The 17,083-nt window shown below is 47.3% G+C and overlaps 1 protein-coding gene across 1 annotated transcript; it reads left to right on the forward strand.

Moving 5' to 3' along the window:
- Nucleotides 1-1,510: 1,510 nt before the first annotated feature.
- Nucleotides 1,511-4,440, forward strand: LOC119301758 (transcription factor bHLH30-like). Its single transcript, XM_037578741.1, has 2 exons — nucleotides 1,511-2,121; nucleotides 3,534-4,440. Exons 1-2 carry the CDS (start codon nucleotides 1,678-1,680, stop codon nucleotides 4,095-4,097), a joined length of 1,008 nt encoding a protein of 335 aa, XP_037434638.1. The 5' UTR covers nucleotides 1,511-1,677; the 3' UTR covers nucleotides 4,098-4,440.
- Nucleotides 4,441-17,083: the final 12,643 nt, after the last annotated feature.

Below are 17,083 nucleotides of genomic sequence, written 5' to 3' on the forward strand. Positions count from 1 at the left end.
ACTATTTTTCATATTTAAAGGACAAAATGTCAATACACACAATAGATATTTAGTATCAATAGATTCATCATGAAGTGTAATTTTATGTTTTATTTATTAGTATTTTAGATGTTGATAGTTTGCTCAACTAACATGATCAAATATAGACATGTTTGACTTTTGAAAAACAAAATATGCATTGCATTTTGGAACGGGAGATTAGTAACAAACGAGTCCTTAACACCATGCTCCTGAAGCACCTTGGGTTTATTTAAGAAACATGAAAAAAGAAATTTGAGCGCCCATGTCATGCTATAACATGTGAACTTGTAAAATCTCAACTGATAACTCCATCGTCTATGACCTGCAAAAACAAAAGAAATAGACACTTTCGGTTGCATTATTATTTGTACTAAATTTATTTGTATTGGACAACACCTGCTCATATTTTTTTAATGAAATTGTAGGCTCCACTTCTTTTCTTTCATACTTCCTGAAAAACTTTGAAGTGCGTCTACACCAAGCGCACATGTTAAGATGTGACCTTCCATTAATTAAGGGCCTTTTTGACTCACAATTTTTTTAAACGCATGAATAAAAAAAACATGATTTCATATGAATTTGAAGTGGGCGAGGCCTACTTTGGTTTACAGGAATTTTATAGGAACTCTAAATGATAGGAATTTTGTAGGAAAAATTCCTTTGCAGCCCTTTGGTTTGTTGGAATGGTTACAGTCAATCCTTCACAATTCAAAGGAAAAAAAATTAGCCTAGACTTAGTAAATAAAGTCATATCATATGAATCAAATGACATGTCTTTTCCTATAGAAAATGAGATACATGTCATCTCACTTCATATGGCTTTATTCAGATGATATTCCTATCCTATAAACCGAACAAAGCCAGTTATTTTCTTCTAGAATCCATGACAGATGAATCACCACAAGAGGAAAATACGTATGTATTACAAAATCCTATATCAATCAAAGAGGTCCCAACAAAGTATCATAAAAAATAGTAATAGAAAGTTCTTAAGAAAAAAAATCTATGAAAACTATCAGTGCAGATGAATCATAAGACGGAAAAATCCTATAGATTACAATTCTACCAATCAAAGAGCCCTAGCAAAGTGTATCATAAGCCCGCGCAAAAAGTTGTATCATAAAAAACAAGAAGCAACACCAAATCGTAGGCCTGAAGCATGCTAGAGCCCGGCGATCATTTTCACTCACGATCACTCCCACTCAGATCACCAGCCAGCCGGCCACCCCGCTGGTGCTGGTGCGGCGGTGCATGCGTGCGACCACTGTGCACAGACCGCACGACACGAAGCAGACACGAGCCGAAAAAACAACTCTTTGCAGAGGCGAAAAGGCCGGGCCCACATGCCGCTCGCATGCACAGCGCCGTACAGGCTCGCTTGCCTGCCTGCTTGCTTGCTTGCCGTCTCCACCACTGCCGCCCCGGCCGCGGAGCCAAAAGGGCGCGATAAAAAGGCCCCGTCTTGATGCGCCGTGGCCACGGGCGGCGAGCGAGCGGGCGGGCTTAAAAGGCGACCGAGAACCCCCAGTTTGACCGGGAAAGAAAGCAGCGGATCGATCGAAGCAGCCACTACCGTCCCTCCACCACCACCACCTCCTCCACCACCTCCCCCTCCACCCACCTCCACGAAGCCAGCCGGGAGCGGCCGACGGCGACATGTGGGAAGGGGGCGTGCACGGGAGCCACCAGGACGCCGCCCGCCTGCTGCCCCCCTGGCTCGGAGGCGGCCCGGCCGCGTTCGCCGACCCCGTCGGCGCCGCGGTTGGGGCCGGGTTCGGCGGCTACGCGTGCGACGTTGTGGGGCAAGCAGGCGGGGTGTTCGGGTTCGGGTTCGAGGCGGCCGTCGTCGCGGCGCAGCAGCAGCATCAGCAGCAGCGCGCGGCGGAGGCTGCGGCGGCGGCGGCCGGGGGCAGCAAGGCCGTCGTGTCCGGGCTGCTCGGGAGCCTGCAGGCGGAGCTGGGCCGGATGAACGCCGGGGAGATCATGGACGCCAAGGCGCTGGCCGCCTCGCGGAGCCACAGCGAGGCCGAGCGCCGCCGCCGGCAGCGGATCAACGGGCACCTCGCCAGGCTCCGCAGCCTCCTCCCCAACACCACCAAGGTAATACTACAACGTGATTCCATGAGCCGATCATCATATGTGTTTACGCGCGAGCGCCTTCTCGATCGTCTAAAACCATAAATTCTTTCACGCATGCGCCATCTTCCCGATCCCTAATTATCACCTCACTCATCTTGCGATTGGTGGTCTTGTCCTAGGCTCCTCGTCCTTGCTGCTACTAGTTTGATCCTCGATCTCGCTGCCGCAAATTACAACTTCCAAACTGTTAATTTGATTTCTTTTTATGTGCATGGTGGCAGTCCTAGCTAAGCTAGGTGTTGCTCCTATAATGACAAAGACGTGCAAGGTCGATCCACAATGGAACAGTTTCACGGATCTTGCCTACAGGCTACTACTGTGATCACACATTCACAGTGCCAAAACACAATGAAACAAGAATCAGGGCTTGTAAACCGGCAGCTGGTGCTAACCTTCATTTGCTAGGTCTTTCACGAATATGCATATAGCAATACTAGGCTCGATCAATTTCACTAGCCTGCATGCTGTAGCCTCTAGGTAGCTTGCTAGGAAGACTTTCATTATCGAGGAAAAAGGGAACGCATACTAACCTGTGGTAAAAATATCAATGCAAAATAACCTGTGTTAATTAAAGGTTGCAGTTTGCATTGCATCGATCCTTGCTTCTAGTCAATTAGACATGCTCTTCGTCCTGTGGTTCTACTCGATCCAGCAGCATGCTGATATTTCATCTCGGAGATAGGATTAAAAGGTCACTTAAAAAGTACTCCCTCCGTTCCAAATTACTTGTCTTGAATTTGTCTAGATACAGAGGTATCTAGCACTAAAATGAGTCTAGATACATCCGTATCTAGACAAATTCAAGACAAGTAATTCGGAACGGAGGAAGTACATGCATGGTGTTAATTATCTAGAGTTTCTTGAGTGATACAAGGTGAACATATATACAGTTAGAGGGAAAATCTTTCATTAACCAGGGGTGATCTCCATTAGTGGCAATGGGGCAGGACGCACCCACGCGCCGCACGCCGTATGTGCTCCCGTACTCGTGACAAGACTTGAGGGGCCGCCAGGCAAGAAATCTTTCATACGCCGGGGAAACCGCTGCTTCTGCTCGGAGAGCGGGAGAAAAAAAAGAGAGCAAAGTGAGAGAGACAATAATGAACTCCATAGATACATGGCTCCAGTCACGGCACCACGCGCACCTACACCCATGCGCGCGCCTAGCTAAGCTAAAGCCCCAAAAGACATGAGAATGCAGCGGAAAGCTGCACCGCGACCGCATTTCTTGCCACCTTTTTCCCCACGCTCACACCAGCCTGATCATCATTTTAATCCACCAATTATAGCTAGCGTGCGCAGTGCTCCGTTCTACGAGCGCTATTGTATTAACAGCTTGTGATCGCATGTGGTTTGCGGTCGTGTGCGTGCAGACGGACAAGGCGTCGCTGCTTGCCGAGGTGCTGGAGCATGTGAAGGAGCTGAAGCGGCAGACGTCGGCGATGACGATGATGGCGGCTGCCGTCGGGGGCGGCGAGGATGACGACGCGGCGCCGGTGCAGATGCTGCCGACGGAGGCCGACGAGCTGGGCGTCGACGCGGCGGAGGACGGGGATGGGCGGCTCGTGGTGCGGGCGTCGCTGTGCTGCGAGGACCGCCCGGACCTCATCCCCGACATCATCCGGGCGCTCGCGGCACTCCGGCTACGCGCGCACCGGGCGGAGATCACCACGCTGGGCGGGCGCGTCCGGAGCGTGCTCCTCATCACGGCGGAGGAGGGTGAGGAGGGCGCTGACGAGGGCGGTGACGGTATCGACGAGGAGTGCGCCGCATCTCACCGGAGGCACGAGTGCATCGCGTCGGTCCAGGAGGCGCTGCGCGGCGTCATGGACCGCAGGGCGGCGTGCAGCAACGACACGTCGTCGTCCGGCGGTGGCGGCGGGAGCATCAAGAGGCAGCGCATGAACTACGGGGCGCATGAGCAGTGCTCGGTTTAGCCCCGCGCCGGCATTATCCAAGATCGCAAGAGCTGCATGCACTGCGCATGCACCTTGGCGATTAGCGTAGCTAGCTAAAGTTTTAGTCGTCGCAAGCTTTGGGGTGTGGTCCTTTGGGTATAATGGTGTGCATGATGGGGTAAAAACGTGAAACTGCAAGAGAGGGAGAGTTTTATGCATCCCTTTTATGTTCTTGTGCATGGATGCATGGATGCTACGCAAATGTATACCTTGGCAGAGGGGGGTGAGAGCTCTTTCAGGTCAGCCTTCATACGGGGAGGGTGACTGTGGGTGTACAAATGTGCTATCTCTGGGGTATAATGGAAGGTGGTATTGGCTTACATGTTTGCATCTGGAGTTGGAGTTGTGTCACGTTGCATCTAGCTGATCACGTTGCATTCACAGATTCAGAAGCGTTGCGTTTTGGTTAAAATCTTGATTTTAGTTGAGCAAATGCATGAGCTATTAAGTCACTTTGAACTACTGTGTGCTATTTAAGGTGGAGTTTCTAGACGTCTGTTGAGTCCTGTGCAAGTTAAGGTTCTTGTGTCTGTGTTCACCTGTAGAACCCTTTTGTGTTCTTCCTTTATATAAGATCATGTAACGAACTGGTTATAGCTAGTTGAGGCAGAGAGGAACTTGTCAGTCATATGCTCTTATTCCACAAGTCTGTGTGTCTACCTTTGTATACATATGTCTCCTTGGCCATAGTTAGATCTTTGCGTCTAACCTATATCTGACTAACATACTTCTTTATCTTTCTTTCTCCTCTCGTGAGGCGACTAGGCAAAGCCTTCGTCCCCTGATCTTCGCAGGCGAGCGCTGGATTCGTCTCCCCTCTGACTGCCGCTCCGGCGGCCGGTGATGGGGAAGGGAATCCTCGTGCCTTGGCTCTGGTTAGTAGATAGGATTTTAGTGCTCGCAGGGGTGACACTTGGACGGATGGCGCCGCTTCTCGAGTCAATCTTTTGGGCTCTGATCTTCGTCAAGTTCGTCTGCCGGGACATATTAAACGGAGCTGCAACATAGATTCTCTGCAGGGTGGCGAGGTTAGAATTTCTCGGCATGCATACACAATGACGAGATTTGGTGGTCATGTTCTTCAGATCGATTCAAGGGTGCAACGATGACCACTGTGGCTCCGGGACATTGTTTCTTAGGGGCACGTGCACGAAGACTTTCCGGCTGTCACCGATAAGATCAGGCTGGCTCCGGTATGGGAGCGACGATAGTGGCACATCGATGACTCGTTCTAGCGGCGGCGGTGGTTGTTTGGTGGTCCAGGGCCCTTAATGTAATCTTCTATTATGTTTGTGTGCTCTGTACTTTCGATGAACTTTAATAATATGTCTGAGTTCTTTTTGCAAAAAATAAATACTAGCTGATGTGTAGGATTATATCCAACATAATAAGACACAAGTTATATCCAACATAAGACAGTAATACGACATTAAGTTTCTACTAGCTGATGTGTAGGGTTTCTTCGGTGGAGATTGCTCCTTCGACGGCGAGGAAAATATAGGTACATGCATGGATCCCCTCTAGCCTATTTCAAGCTTGGAGGGTGTAAGGACATATTTACCCCTAAGTGTTTTGGTGATTGATGACAACACATTTGCGGACTAATCGTGTGCCATGAGTTTTTCAGACACTTCTTTGCTAGGCACAAGACGATTGGGTGCCCCTCGAAGACTGACGAAGACGGCGTCTTTTTTACGTTTCTTTTTGGTGGATTTGAGTCGTAGGAAAGCCGTACTATTAAGAGGGGGTCCGCGTTGGAAAGGTTTGGGTGGAATCATCACGTGCACGTCTCCTTTTATCCCCTCCTTCCTTGGAGCTTCCTCCGTTTTTCCTGCCTCCTTTGACTGGCAGCTGTTGTGGTTGCGGTAGTACTGCTCCTGGATCAACGGTAGTACCGTAGGCATCCACGGTAGTACCGCGCCGTGGCGCGGTAGTACCGCTGGTGCTCACGGTAGTACCGCTCCCCTGGAGCCACACTACCGCTGCCCACCAGGCTAGTGCCGCCCCCTTGCGGTAGTAGGAGCGGATGTAATTTTTTACATCCGCACCTGCCGCGGTAGTACCGCTTTCGCCGTGCGGTAGTACCGCGCTATGCGGTCAGGCAGTAGTACCGCCCCTCGGCAGTACTACTGTGTCGGGTTTTTGCTACTTCTGTTTATTTGCGGAAGTAGGCACGGAAGTTCCCCTCCCCCCGGCTGTGACTTTTGCCTTGCGGTAGTACCGCATGGGGGGCGCGGTAGTACCGCGCGTGCGGAAGTACCGCCCCCATCTTGCGTCTATTTCTGTGCTGGGGTCACGGCAGTACCGTGGGACGGTACGGTTGTACCGCACTGCCGTGCGGTAGTACCGCTTGGTTGCAAGCAGTAGTACCGCGCGGCCTTGCGGTAGTACCGCTGGCCAGGCGCGGTAGTACCGCTGGCCGCGGGCTGGTTGGTGGGTAACGGTTGGATCTTTTCCACACACTATATAAAGGGTCTCCTTCTTCCCCGTTGACTCACCTCTTCCACCATTAAAGCTCCATTATTGCTCCAAGCTCCATTTTCGCCCGATCTCACTCCCTAGCCAACCAAACTTGTTGATTTGCTCGGGAGTGGTTGAGAAGGCCCCGATCTACACTTCCACCAAGAGATATTTGATTCCCCCTACTAATCCCTTGCGGATCTTGTTACTCTTGGGTGTTTGAGCATCCTAGATGGTTGAGGTCACCGTGAAGCCATAGTCCATTATGGTGAAGCTTCATGGTGTCGTTGGGAGCCTCCAATTGAGTTGTGGAGATTGCCCCAACCTCGTTTGTAAAGGTTCGGTCGCCGCCTCCAAGGGCACCAATAGTGGAATCACGACATCTCGCATTGTGTGAGGGTGTGAGGAGATTACGGTGGCCCTAGTGGCTTCTTGGGGAGCATTGTGCCTCCACACCGCTCCAACGGAGACGTACTTCCTCTCAAAGGGAAGGAACTTCGGCAACACATCCTCGTCTCCACCGTCTCCACTCTTGGTTATCTCGTGCCTTTACTTGTGTAGCTTAGTTGTTTCATATATCTTGCTTGCTTGTGTTCCTATTCGTGTTGCATCATATAGGTTGCTCATCTAGTTGCATATCTAGACAACCTACTTTGATGCAAAGTTTAAATTGCTAAAGAAAAGCTAAAAATTGTTAGTTGCCTATTCACCACCCCCTCTAGTCAACCATATCGATCATTTCAATTGGTATCAGAGCCTCGTCTCTTTATTAAGGACTTTACCGTCCAAAGAGTATGGTTGATGCCGTAGATGGTGCGGAGGAACACTCCGGTGTGAATCCTATCTCGTCTACGGGCGATGGGGGAACTTCGGTCTCTCGTGAGGAGTTCAATGTGGCCTTGGAGACATTGAAAACCTACATGACGACCGAAGTTGAAAGCATGTTTACTAAATTTCTTGAGGGTCTTAAACTATCCACCGCATCGTTGAAAGTGGGTGATCCCGCCATCAAGGTGTCGGATGCTATCCCCGACAAGGGGGAAGCTAGTAGTGAAAAGGCTCCTTCTTCTAGTGGCAAGAATGGCACCGGCATCTTTGCCCATGTGAAACCACCACTTGTTTATGGTGGACCGGTTCCTTCCACTCATTTGAATCATGTCGGTCCTCTCCCTAGGATTGTGAAAAATGAGGATTTTGATTCTTGGGTTTACCGCTTTAAACATCATTTAAATCATGTGAACACTAACCTTCGGAGAATCATTGAAGAAGGTTTCTATCCACATGATCCAAGCAACTTCACTCCTCGAGAAGCCGCGGACAATCAATTCAATGAGAATGCTCTCTTCATCATTCAAGATGCAATTCCACCCGAAGACCTACCTCATCTTCGTCCCTTCGCCTTGGCCAAAGATGCATGGCATTGTGTCGTGTCTCTCTACCGGGGAAGCGCAAGCATTCAACGCTCCAACTATGAAGTGGTACAAGATGAGTCCGATGAGTTTGCAATGAAGGAAGATGAAGAACCTCGTGAGCTTTATCGGAGAGTAACCAAACTCGCGGTCTCACTACGAGATCACGGGATCAAGGACACTGATGACAATTGGACCAAGCGCAAATTCCTCAAGGCAATGATGCCCTACCACAAGGCCATGTCTTCCGTCATTCCTCAAAGACCGGACTTCCACACTTTGACCTCAAGCGAAGTGTTGGATGAGTTTGTGGCCACGAACATTTTGGACAAGACCGCCGATAATGCGGTGCTCCGTTCTCAACGGGCAAAGAAACCTAACCTTGCATTGAAGGCCAAGCTCACCGTGGAAGAAGAAGAAGAGGAAGAAGAGGAGAGCAACCCCGAAGATACGAAGTATGCATATCATGAACACATGGCACTTGCTTCAAGGCAATTTTGGAGCAAGAAAAACTCGAGGCCCAATTTTAGCAAAAACAACTCGAGTGGCACAAGGGGCAAGCAACGTGTAAGGACTTGCTACAATTACGGAAACGTGAGTCATTTTGTTGCGGAATGGCCGTATGAGAAGAGGGAAGACAATGGTGGCAAACTCATCCGAGAGGACAAGGCCAAGTCATTTCCCAACAAGAACAACTTCACCAAGAAGATTCCTCCCAAGGCTTTGGTTGTGCAAGAAGAGTACAATGAGGATGATGATGAAGAAGAAGATGATGAGTCGGTTGCCATGGCCTCCGTTGCCATTGCAACAACGTCACGGGTGTCTCTCTTCGACTCACCCAACGAAAGCATCACCGCCAAGTGCCTCATGGCTAAAGCCACCAACAAGGTAACCTCCAACATCAAAACTACCATCATTAATCATCCTTCCCCAACGGATAGCATTAATGAACCTGAGGGAGCTAATGTGGAGGCTAACGAGTTTGAGGCCTTTATGGGCAAACTCAAGGGAAAATCCAAGAAGCACTTTGTTGCTCTCTTGGAACAACTGGGTGAGGCCAATGACATGATCGAGGCTCACGAAGACACCATCTCTAAGATGGAAGGGCATAGTCGTGACTATGCCGATGAGATTTTGGATCTTTCCAATACTCTTGAGGAAGAGCGTGGTCTTTGTTTGGCTCTTGAGGAGTCACACAACGTTGATCATGCTAAGTTAAAGAAAGATTATGATCATGCCCTCATTGTTTCTCGTGTGCTAAATTCTGAGAAGGCCAAACTCGGGGTTGATCTTGCTAGGCTCAAAGAGGAGTTTGATATACTTGACAAGGCCCACAAGGCCTTGAAGGGTATTCACGCTAGTCTCAAGGAGTCTCATGATCAACTCCAAGTGAAGCTAACTAAGGAGAAAACAACTTTTCCTCATATGGTTTTAATTGATAATGCAAATGCTACTAACCCGTGTTGTGAGCATATACATCTTGTTGAGGAAAATGCGAAGTTGAAGGAGCAACTTGAGAGAGGTCTTGCGACTTGCATACAAGGCAAGAAGAACCTCAACGATCTCTTGACCAACCAAAAGGGAGGTGTGGCCAAGGAAGGGGTTGTGTACGTGCCCGACTCCAAGAACAAGAAGAAGAATGACAAGACCAAACGACCTCCTCCCCTCATGCAAACCTTTGTGAGGGAGGGAGAGAGTGCCCCTGAGGAGAATAAGAAGAACAATGTCAAGAAGGGCAATGCCATCCCTCTCAACAAAGCCGGCGATATTAATCCTTCTTATGTGTTATGCCGTGCTAGTGATGGGCATGTTTATGCCAAATTTGTTGGTTCTCTTCATGAATACATTGAATGGTCTATTTGGGTTACAAAAACCCTTGTTTCTAACATCAAAGGACCCATTACAAAATGGGTACCTAAAACCAAGCATTGATCTCTTGTAGGTGTTTGCTTCCGGTGGGGGATCATGGTTGCTCGATAGCGGAGCTACAAATCATATGACCGGAAGCAAGGACTTGGTGGTGGACGTGCACAAAGTTCCATCTATGCCCACCAATGTCGAGTGGGGTGACGCCTCATCTTTTAAGGTATTGGGACTTGGCAAGGTGGTCATCTCTCGTGATCTCACGATCGAGAAGGTCATGCTTGTTGAGTCCCTTGCATATAATTTACTTTCCGTTCATCAACTTGCTATCATGGGCTTTGCCACTTTCTTTGATATCGATACCGTGGCCCTCTTGTGGAGCAAGACTCTTAAAGTAGCCTTTGTTGGGCATGTCGAGAACGATCTATATGTGATTAACTTTTCGGAGCGACCCACTAAGACCGCGACATGCCTAATGGCTAAAGTTGATGTGGGATGGCTTTGGCATCACCATTTAGCCCATGTCAATATGAGATCTTTGCAAAGTCTCCTCAAGGGGGACCATGTCCGTGGACTAACGAATGTTAGTTTTGCTAAAGATCGTGCTTGCAGTGCCTGTATCGAAGGAAAGCTACATGAGAAGGCTCACCCTCCCACAACTATCATTTATCCAAAGAGGCCTTTGGAGCTCCTTCACATGGATCTCTTTGGGCCTCCATCCTTCGATAGTCTTGGAGGTAGGAAGTATTGCTTGGTGATTGTGGATGACTACTCAAGGTACACTTGGGTGTATTTCTTCAAGAGGAAGAGCGAGACCCAACAAACCATCATTGACTTTGCAAATGAAGCACAATGTCAACACAATGCAAAGATCTTGACAATAAGAAGTGACAACGGCACCGAGTTCAAGAACTACACCTTGGATGAGTTTCTTAGTGACGAGGGAATCAAGCATCAATATTCCGCACCCTACACCCCTCAACAAAACAGTGTTGCGGAGAGGAAGAACCGGACGTTGATGGATGCGGCAAGGACCATGATGGCGGAGTTCAAGTCTCCGTACAACTTTTGGGCCGAAGCCATCAACACCGCGTGTCATGCATCAAATCGGCTCTACCTTCGCAAGGGCTCGAACAAGACTCCATATGAAATACTCACCGGTAACAAGCCCAACCTCAAGTACTTCTGGGTATTCGGGTGTAAGTGTTTCATTCTCAAGAAAGGTGTTCGGTTGTCTAAATTTGAGGCTAGAGCTTATGAGGGCATATTTGTTGGTTATGCTACAAACTCTCATGCTTACCGTGTCCTCAATAAATCCACGGGACTTATTGAGGAGACGTGTAACGTGGAGTTTGATGAGAATAACGGCTCCCAAGTGGAGCAAAGTGGCACTTGTGATGTAGGTGATGAAATTCCTCCTCAAGCCATAAGAAGAATGAATGTTAGTTTCATCCTACCCATTGAGGAACCCCTTGTGGCCGAAGGAGAAGGACAATGCTCCACTCAAGTGGAGCCATCACCAACCCAAGGCCCACACGCTTCCGAAGAACAAAGTGAAGGCCCTCAACCTCATGAATAAGACCAAGGGAAAGATCATGTTGGGTTTCATAGTAATTTCAACAAATTTCCTACGCACACGCAAGATCATGTGATGCACAGCAACGAGGGGGAGAGTGTTGTCTACGTACCCACGCAGACCGACTGCGGAAGCGTTGACGCAACGTAGAGGAAGTAGTCGTACGTCTTCACGATCCAACCGATCAAGCACCGAACCTACGGCGCCTCCGAGTTCGAGCACACGTTCAGCTCGATGACGATCCCCGGACTCCGATCCAGCAAAGTTTTGGGGAAGAGTTCCGTCAGCACGACGGCGTGGTGACGATCTTGATGTACTACAGCAGCAGGGCTTCGCCTAAACTCCACTACAGTATTATCGAGGACTATGGTGGCTGGGGACACCGCACATGGCTAAGGAATAGATCACGTGGATCAAATTGTGTGTTTATGGGGTGCCTCTGCCTCAGTATATAAAGGAGCCAAGGGGGAGGGGGCGCCGGCCAGGAGGAGGGCGCAGGAGGAGTCCTACTCCTTCCGGGAGTAGGACTCCCCCCCAATCCTAGTTGGACTAGGATTCCCCGAGGGGGAAAGAGGGAGAGGGGGGCCGGCCACCTCTCCTAGTCCTAATAGGACTAGGGGAGGGGGGAGGTGCGCAGCCACCTTGGGCTGCCCCTTTCTCCTTTCCACTAAAGCCTATTAAGGCCCATATGGCTCCCGGGGGGTTCCGGTAACCTCCCGGTACTCCGGTAAAATCCCGATTTCACCCGGAACACTTCCGATATCCAAACATAGGCTTCCAATATATCAATCTTTACGTCTCGACCATTTCGAGACTCCTCGTCATGTCCGTGATCACATCCGGGACTCCGAACAACCTTCGGTACATCAAAATGCATAAACTCATAATATAACTGTCATCGTAACCTTAAGCGTGCGGACCCTACGGGTTCGAGAACAATGTAGACATGACCGAGACACGTCTCCGGTCAATAACCAATAGCGGGACCTGGATGCCCATATTGGCTCCTACATATTCTATGAAGATCTTTATCGGTCAGACCGCATAACAACATACGTTGTTCCCTTTGTCATCGGTATGTTACTTGCCCGAGATTCGATCGTCGGTATCCAATACCTAGTTCAATCTCGTTACCGACAAGTCTCTTTACTCGTTCCGTAATACATCATCTCACAACTAACATATTAGTTGTAATGCTTGCAAGGCTTATATGATGTGCATTACCGAGAGGGCCCAAAGATACCTCTCCAACAATCGGAGTGACAAATCCTAATCTCGAAATACGCCAACCCAACATGTACCTTTGGAGACACCTGTAGTACTCCTTTATAATCACCCAGTTACGTTGTGACGTTTGGTAGTACCCAAAGTGTTCCTCCAGTAAACGGGAGTTGCATAATCTCATAGTTATGGGAACATGTATAAGTCATGAAGAAAGCAATAGCAACATACTAAATGATCGGGTGCTAAGCTAATGGAATGGGTCATGTCAATCAGATCATTCAACTAATGATGTGACCTCGTTAATAAAATAACAACACTTTGTTCATGGTCAGGAAACATAACCATCTTTGATTAACGAGCTAGTCAAGTAGAGGCATACTAGTGACACTAAGTTTGTCTATGTATTCACACATGTATTATGTTTGCGGTTAATACAATTCTAGCATGAATAATAAACATTTACCATGATATAAGGAAATAAATAATAACTTTATTATTGCCTCTAGGGCATATTTCCTTCAGTCTCCCACTTGCACTAGAGTCAATAATCTAGATTACACTATAATGATTCTAACACCCATGGAGCCTTGGTGCTGATCATGTTTTGCTCGTGGAAGAGGCTTAGTCAACGGGTCTGCAACATTCAGATCCGTATGTATCTTGCAAATCTCTATGTCTCCCACCTGGACTAGATCCCGGATGGAGTTGAAGCGTCTCTTGATGTGCTTGGTCCTTTTGTGAAATCTGGATTCCTTTGCCAAGGCAATTGCACCAGTATTGTCACAAAAGATTTTCATTGGACCCGATGCACTAGGTATGACACCTAGATCGGATACGAACTCCTTCATCCAGACTCCTTCGTTTGCTGCTTCCGAAGCAGCTATGTACTCCGCTTCACATGTAGATCCCGCTACGACGCTTTGTTTAGAACTGCATCAACTGACAGCTCCACCGTTTATGTAAACACGTATCCGGTTTGCGATTTAGAATCGTCCGGATCAGTGTCAAGGCTTGCATCAACGTAACCTTTTACGGTGAGCTCTTTGTCACCTCCATATACGAGAAACATATCCTTAGTCCTTTTCAGGTATTTCAGGATGTTCTTGACCGCTGTCCAGTGATCCACTCCTGGATTACTTTGGTACCTCCCTGCTAAACTTATAGCAAGGCACACATCAGGTCTGGTACACAGCATTGCATACATGATAGAGCCTATGGCTGAAGCATAGGGAACATCTTTCATTTTCTCTCTATCTTCTGCAGTGGTCGGGCATTGAGTCTTACTCAACTTCACACCTTGTAACACAGGCAAGAACCCTTTCTTTGCTTGATCCATATTGAACTTCTTAAAAACTTTGTCAAGGTATGTGCTTTGTGAAAGTCCAATTAAGCGTCTTGATCTATCTCTATAGATCTTAATGCCTAATATGTAAGCAGCTTCACCGAGGTCTTTCATTGAAAAACTTTTATTCAAGTATCCCTTTATGCTATCCAGAAATTCTATATCATTTCCAATTAGTAATATGTCATCCACATATAATATCAGAAATGCTACAGAGCTCCCACTCACTTTGTTGTAAATACAGGCTTCTCCGAAAGTCTGTATAAAACCAAATGCTTTGATCACACTATCAAAGTGTTTATTCCAACTCCGAGAGGCTTGCACCAGTCTATAAATGGATCGCTGGAGCTTGCACACTTTGTTAGCTCCCTTTGGATCGACAAAACCTCCCGGTTGCATCATATACAACTCTTCTTCCAGAAATCCATTCAGAAATGCAGTTTTGACATCCATCTGCCAAATTTCATAATCATAAAATGCGGCAATTGCTAACATGATTCGGACAGACTTAAGCATCGCTACAGGTGAGAAAGTCTCATCGTAGTCAACCCCTTGAACTTGTCGAAAACCTTTCGCAACAAGTCGAGCTTTGTAGACAGTAACATTACCATCAGCGTCAGTCTTCTTCTTGAAGATCCATTTATTCTCAATTGCTTGCCGATCATCGGGCAAGTCAACCAAAGTCCATACTTTGTTCTCATACATGGATCCCATCTCAGATTTCATGGCTTCAAGCCACTTTGCGGAATCTGGGCTCACCATCGCTTCTTCATAGTTCGTAGGTTCATCATGATCTAGTAGCATGACTTCCAGAACAGGATTACCGTACCACTCTGGTGCGGATCTTACTCTGGTTGATCTACGAGGTTCAGTAGTATCTTGATCTGAAGTTTCATGATCATTATCATTAGCTTCCTCACTAACTGGTGTAGGTGTCACTGAAACAGTTTTCTGTGATGTACTACTTTCCAGTAAGGGAGCAGGTACAGTTACCTCATCAAGTTCTACTTTCCTCCCACTCACTTCTTTCGAGAGAAACTCCTTCTCTAGAAAGGATCCATTCTTAGCAACGAATGTCTTGCCTTCGGATCTGTGATAGAAGGTGTACCCAACAGTCTCCTTTGGGTATCCTATGAAGACACATTTCTCCGATTTGGGTTCGAGCTTATCAGGTTGATGTTTTTTCAGATAAGCATCGCAGCCCCAAACTTTAAGAAACGACAACTTTGGTTTCTTGCCAAACCATAGTTCATAAGGTGTCGTCTCAACGGATTTTGATGGTGCCTTATTTAACGTGAATGCGGCCGTCTCTAAAGCATAACCCCAAAACGATAGCGGTAAATCTGTAAGAGACATCATAGATCGCACCATATCTAGTAAAGTACGATTACGACGTTCGGACACACCATTACACTGTGGTGTTTCAGGTGGCGTGAGTTGCGAAACTATTCCACGGTTTTTCAAATGTACACCAAACTCGTAACTCAAATATTCTCCTCCACGATCAGATCGTAGAAACTTTATTTTCTTGTTACGATGATTTTCAACTTCACTCTGAAATTCTTTGAACTTTTCAAATGTTTTAGACTTATGTTTCATTAAGTAGATATACCCATATCTGCTTAAATCATCTGTGAAGGCGAGAAAATAACGATATCCGCCACGAGCCTCAATATTCATCGGACCACATACATCTGTATGTATGATTTCCAACAAATCTGTTGCTCTCTCCATAGTACAGGAGAATGGTGTTTTAGTCATCTTGCCCATGAGGCACGGTTCGCAAGTACCAAGTGATTCATAATCAAGTGGTTCCAAAAGTCCATCAGTATGGAGTTTCTTCATGCGCTTTACACCGATATGACCTAAACGACAGTGCCACAAATAAGTTGCACTTTCATTATCAACTCTGCATCTTTTGGCTTCAACATTATGAATATGTGTATTACTACTATCGAGATTCAATAAGAATAGACCACTCTTCAAGGGTGCATGACCATAAAAGATATTACTCATATAAATAGAACAACCATTATTCTCTGATTTAAATGAATAACTGTCTCGCATTAAACAAGATCCAGATATAATGTTCATGCTCAACGCTGGCACCAAATAACAATTATTTAGGTCTAATACTAATCCCGAAGGTAGATGTAGAGGTAGCGTGCCGACTGCGATCACATCGACTTTGGAACCGTTTCCTACGCGCATCGTCACCTCGTCCTTTGCCAGTGCCCGCTTATTCCGTAGTGCCTGTTTCGAGTTGCAAATATTAGCAACAGAACCAGTATCAAATACCCAGGTGCTACTGCGAGCTCTAGTAAGGTACACATCAATAACATGTATATCACATATACCTTTGTTCACCTTGCCATCCTTCTTATCCGCCAAATACTTGGGGCAGTTCCGCTTCCAGTGACCAGTCTGCTTGCAGTAGAAGCACTCAGTTTCAGGCTTAGGTCCAGACTTGGGTTTCTTCTCTTGAGTAGCAACTTGCTTGCCGTTCTTTTTGAAGTTCCCTTTCTTCTTCCCTTTGCCCTTTTTCTTGAAACTAGTGGTCTTGTTGACCATCAACACTTGATGCTCCTTCTTGATTTCTACCTCCGCAGCTTTCAGCATTGCGAAGAGCTCGGGAATAGTCTTGTTCATCCTTGCATATTATAGTTCATCACGAAGCTCTTGTAGCTTGGTGGTAGTGATTGGAGAATTCTGTCAATGACGCAATCATCCGGAAGATTAACTCCCAATTGAATCAAGTGATTATTATACCCAGACATTTTGAGTATATGCTCACTGACAGAACTGTTCTCCTCCATCTTGCAGCTATAGAACTTATTGGAGACTTCATATCTCTCAATCCGGGCATTTGCTTGAAATATTAACTTCAACTCCTGGAACATCTCATATGCTCCATGACATTCAAAACGTCGTTGAAGTCCCGATTCTAAGCCGTAAAGCATGGCACACTGAACTATCGAGTAGTCATCAGCTTTGCTCTGCCAGACGTTCATAACATCCGGCGTTGCTCCTGCAGTAGGCCTGGCACCCAGCGGTGCTTCCAGGACGTAATTCTTCTATGCAGCAATGAGGA

This window comes from Triticum dicoccoides, chromosome 5A (genome assembly GCF_002162155.2).
Source record: "Triticum dicoccoides isolate Atlit2015 ecotype Zavitan chromosome 5A, WEW_v2.0, whole genome shotgun sequence".
NCBI lineage: Eukaryota > Viridiplantae > Streptophyta > Magnoliopsida > Poales > Poaceae > Triticum > Triticum dicoccoides.

Coding starts and splice junctions, on each gene's coding strand:
- LOC119301758 (XM_037578741.1), top strand. CDS start 1,678: ATGTGGGAAGGGGGCGTGCACGGGAGCCACCAGGACGCCGCCCGCCTG. Junction 2,122..3,533: donor TCCTCCCCAACACCACCAAG/GTAATACTACAA, acceptor GTGTGCGTGCAG/ACGGACAAGGCGTCGCTGCT.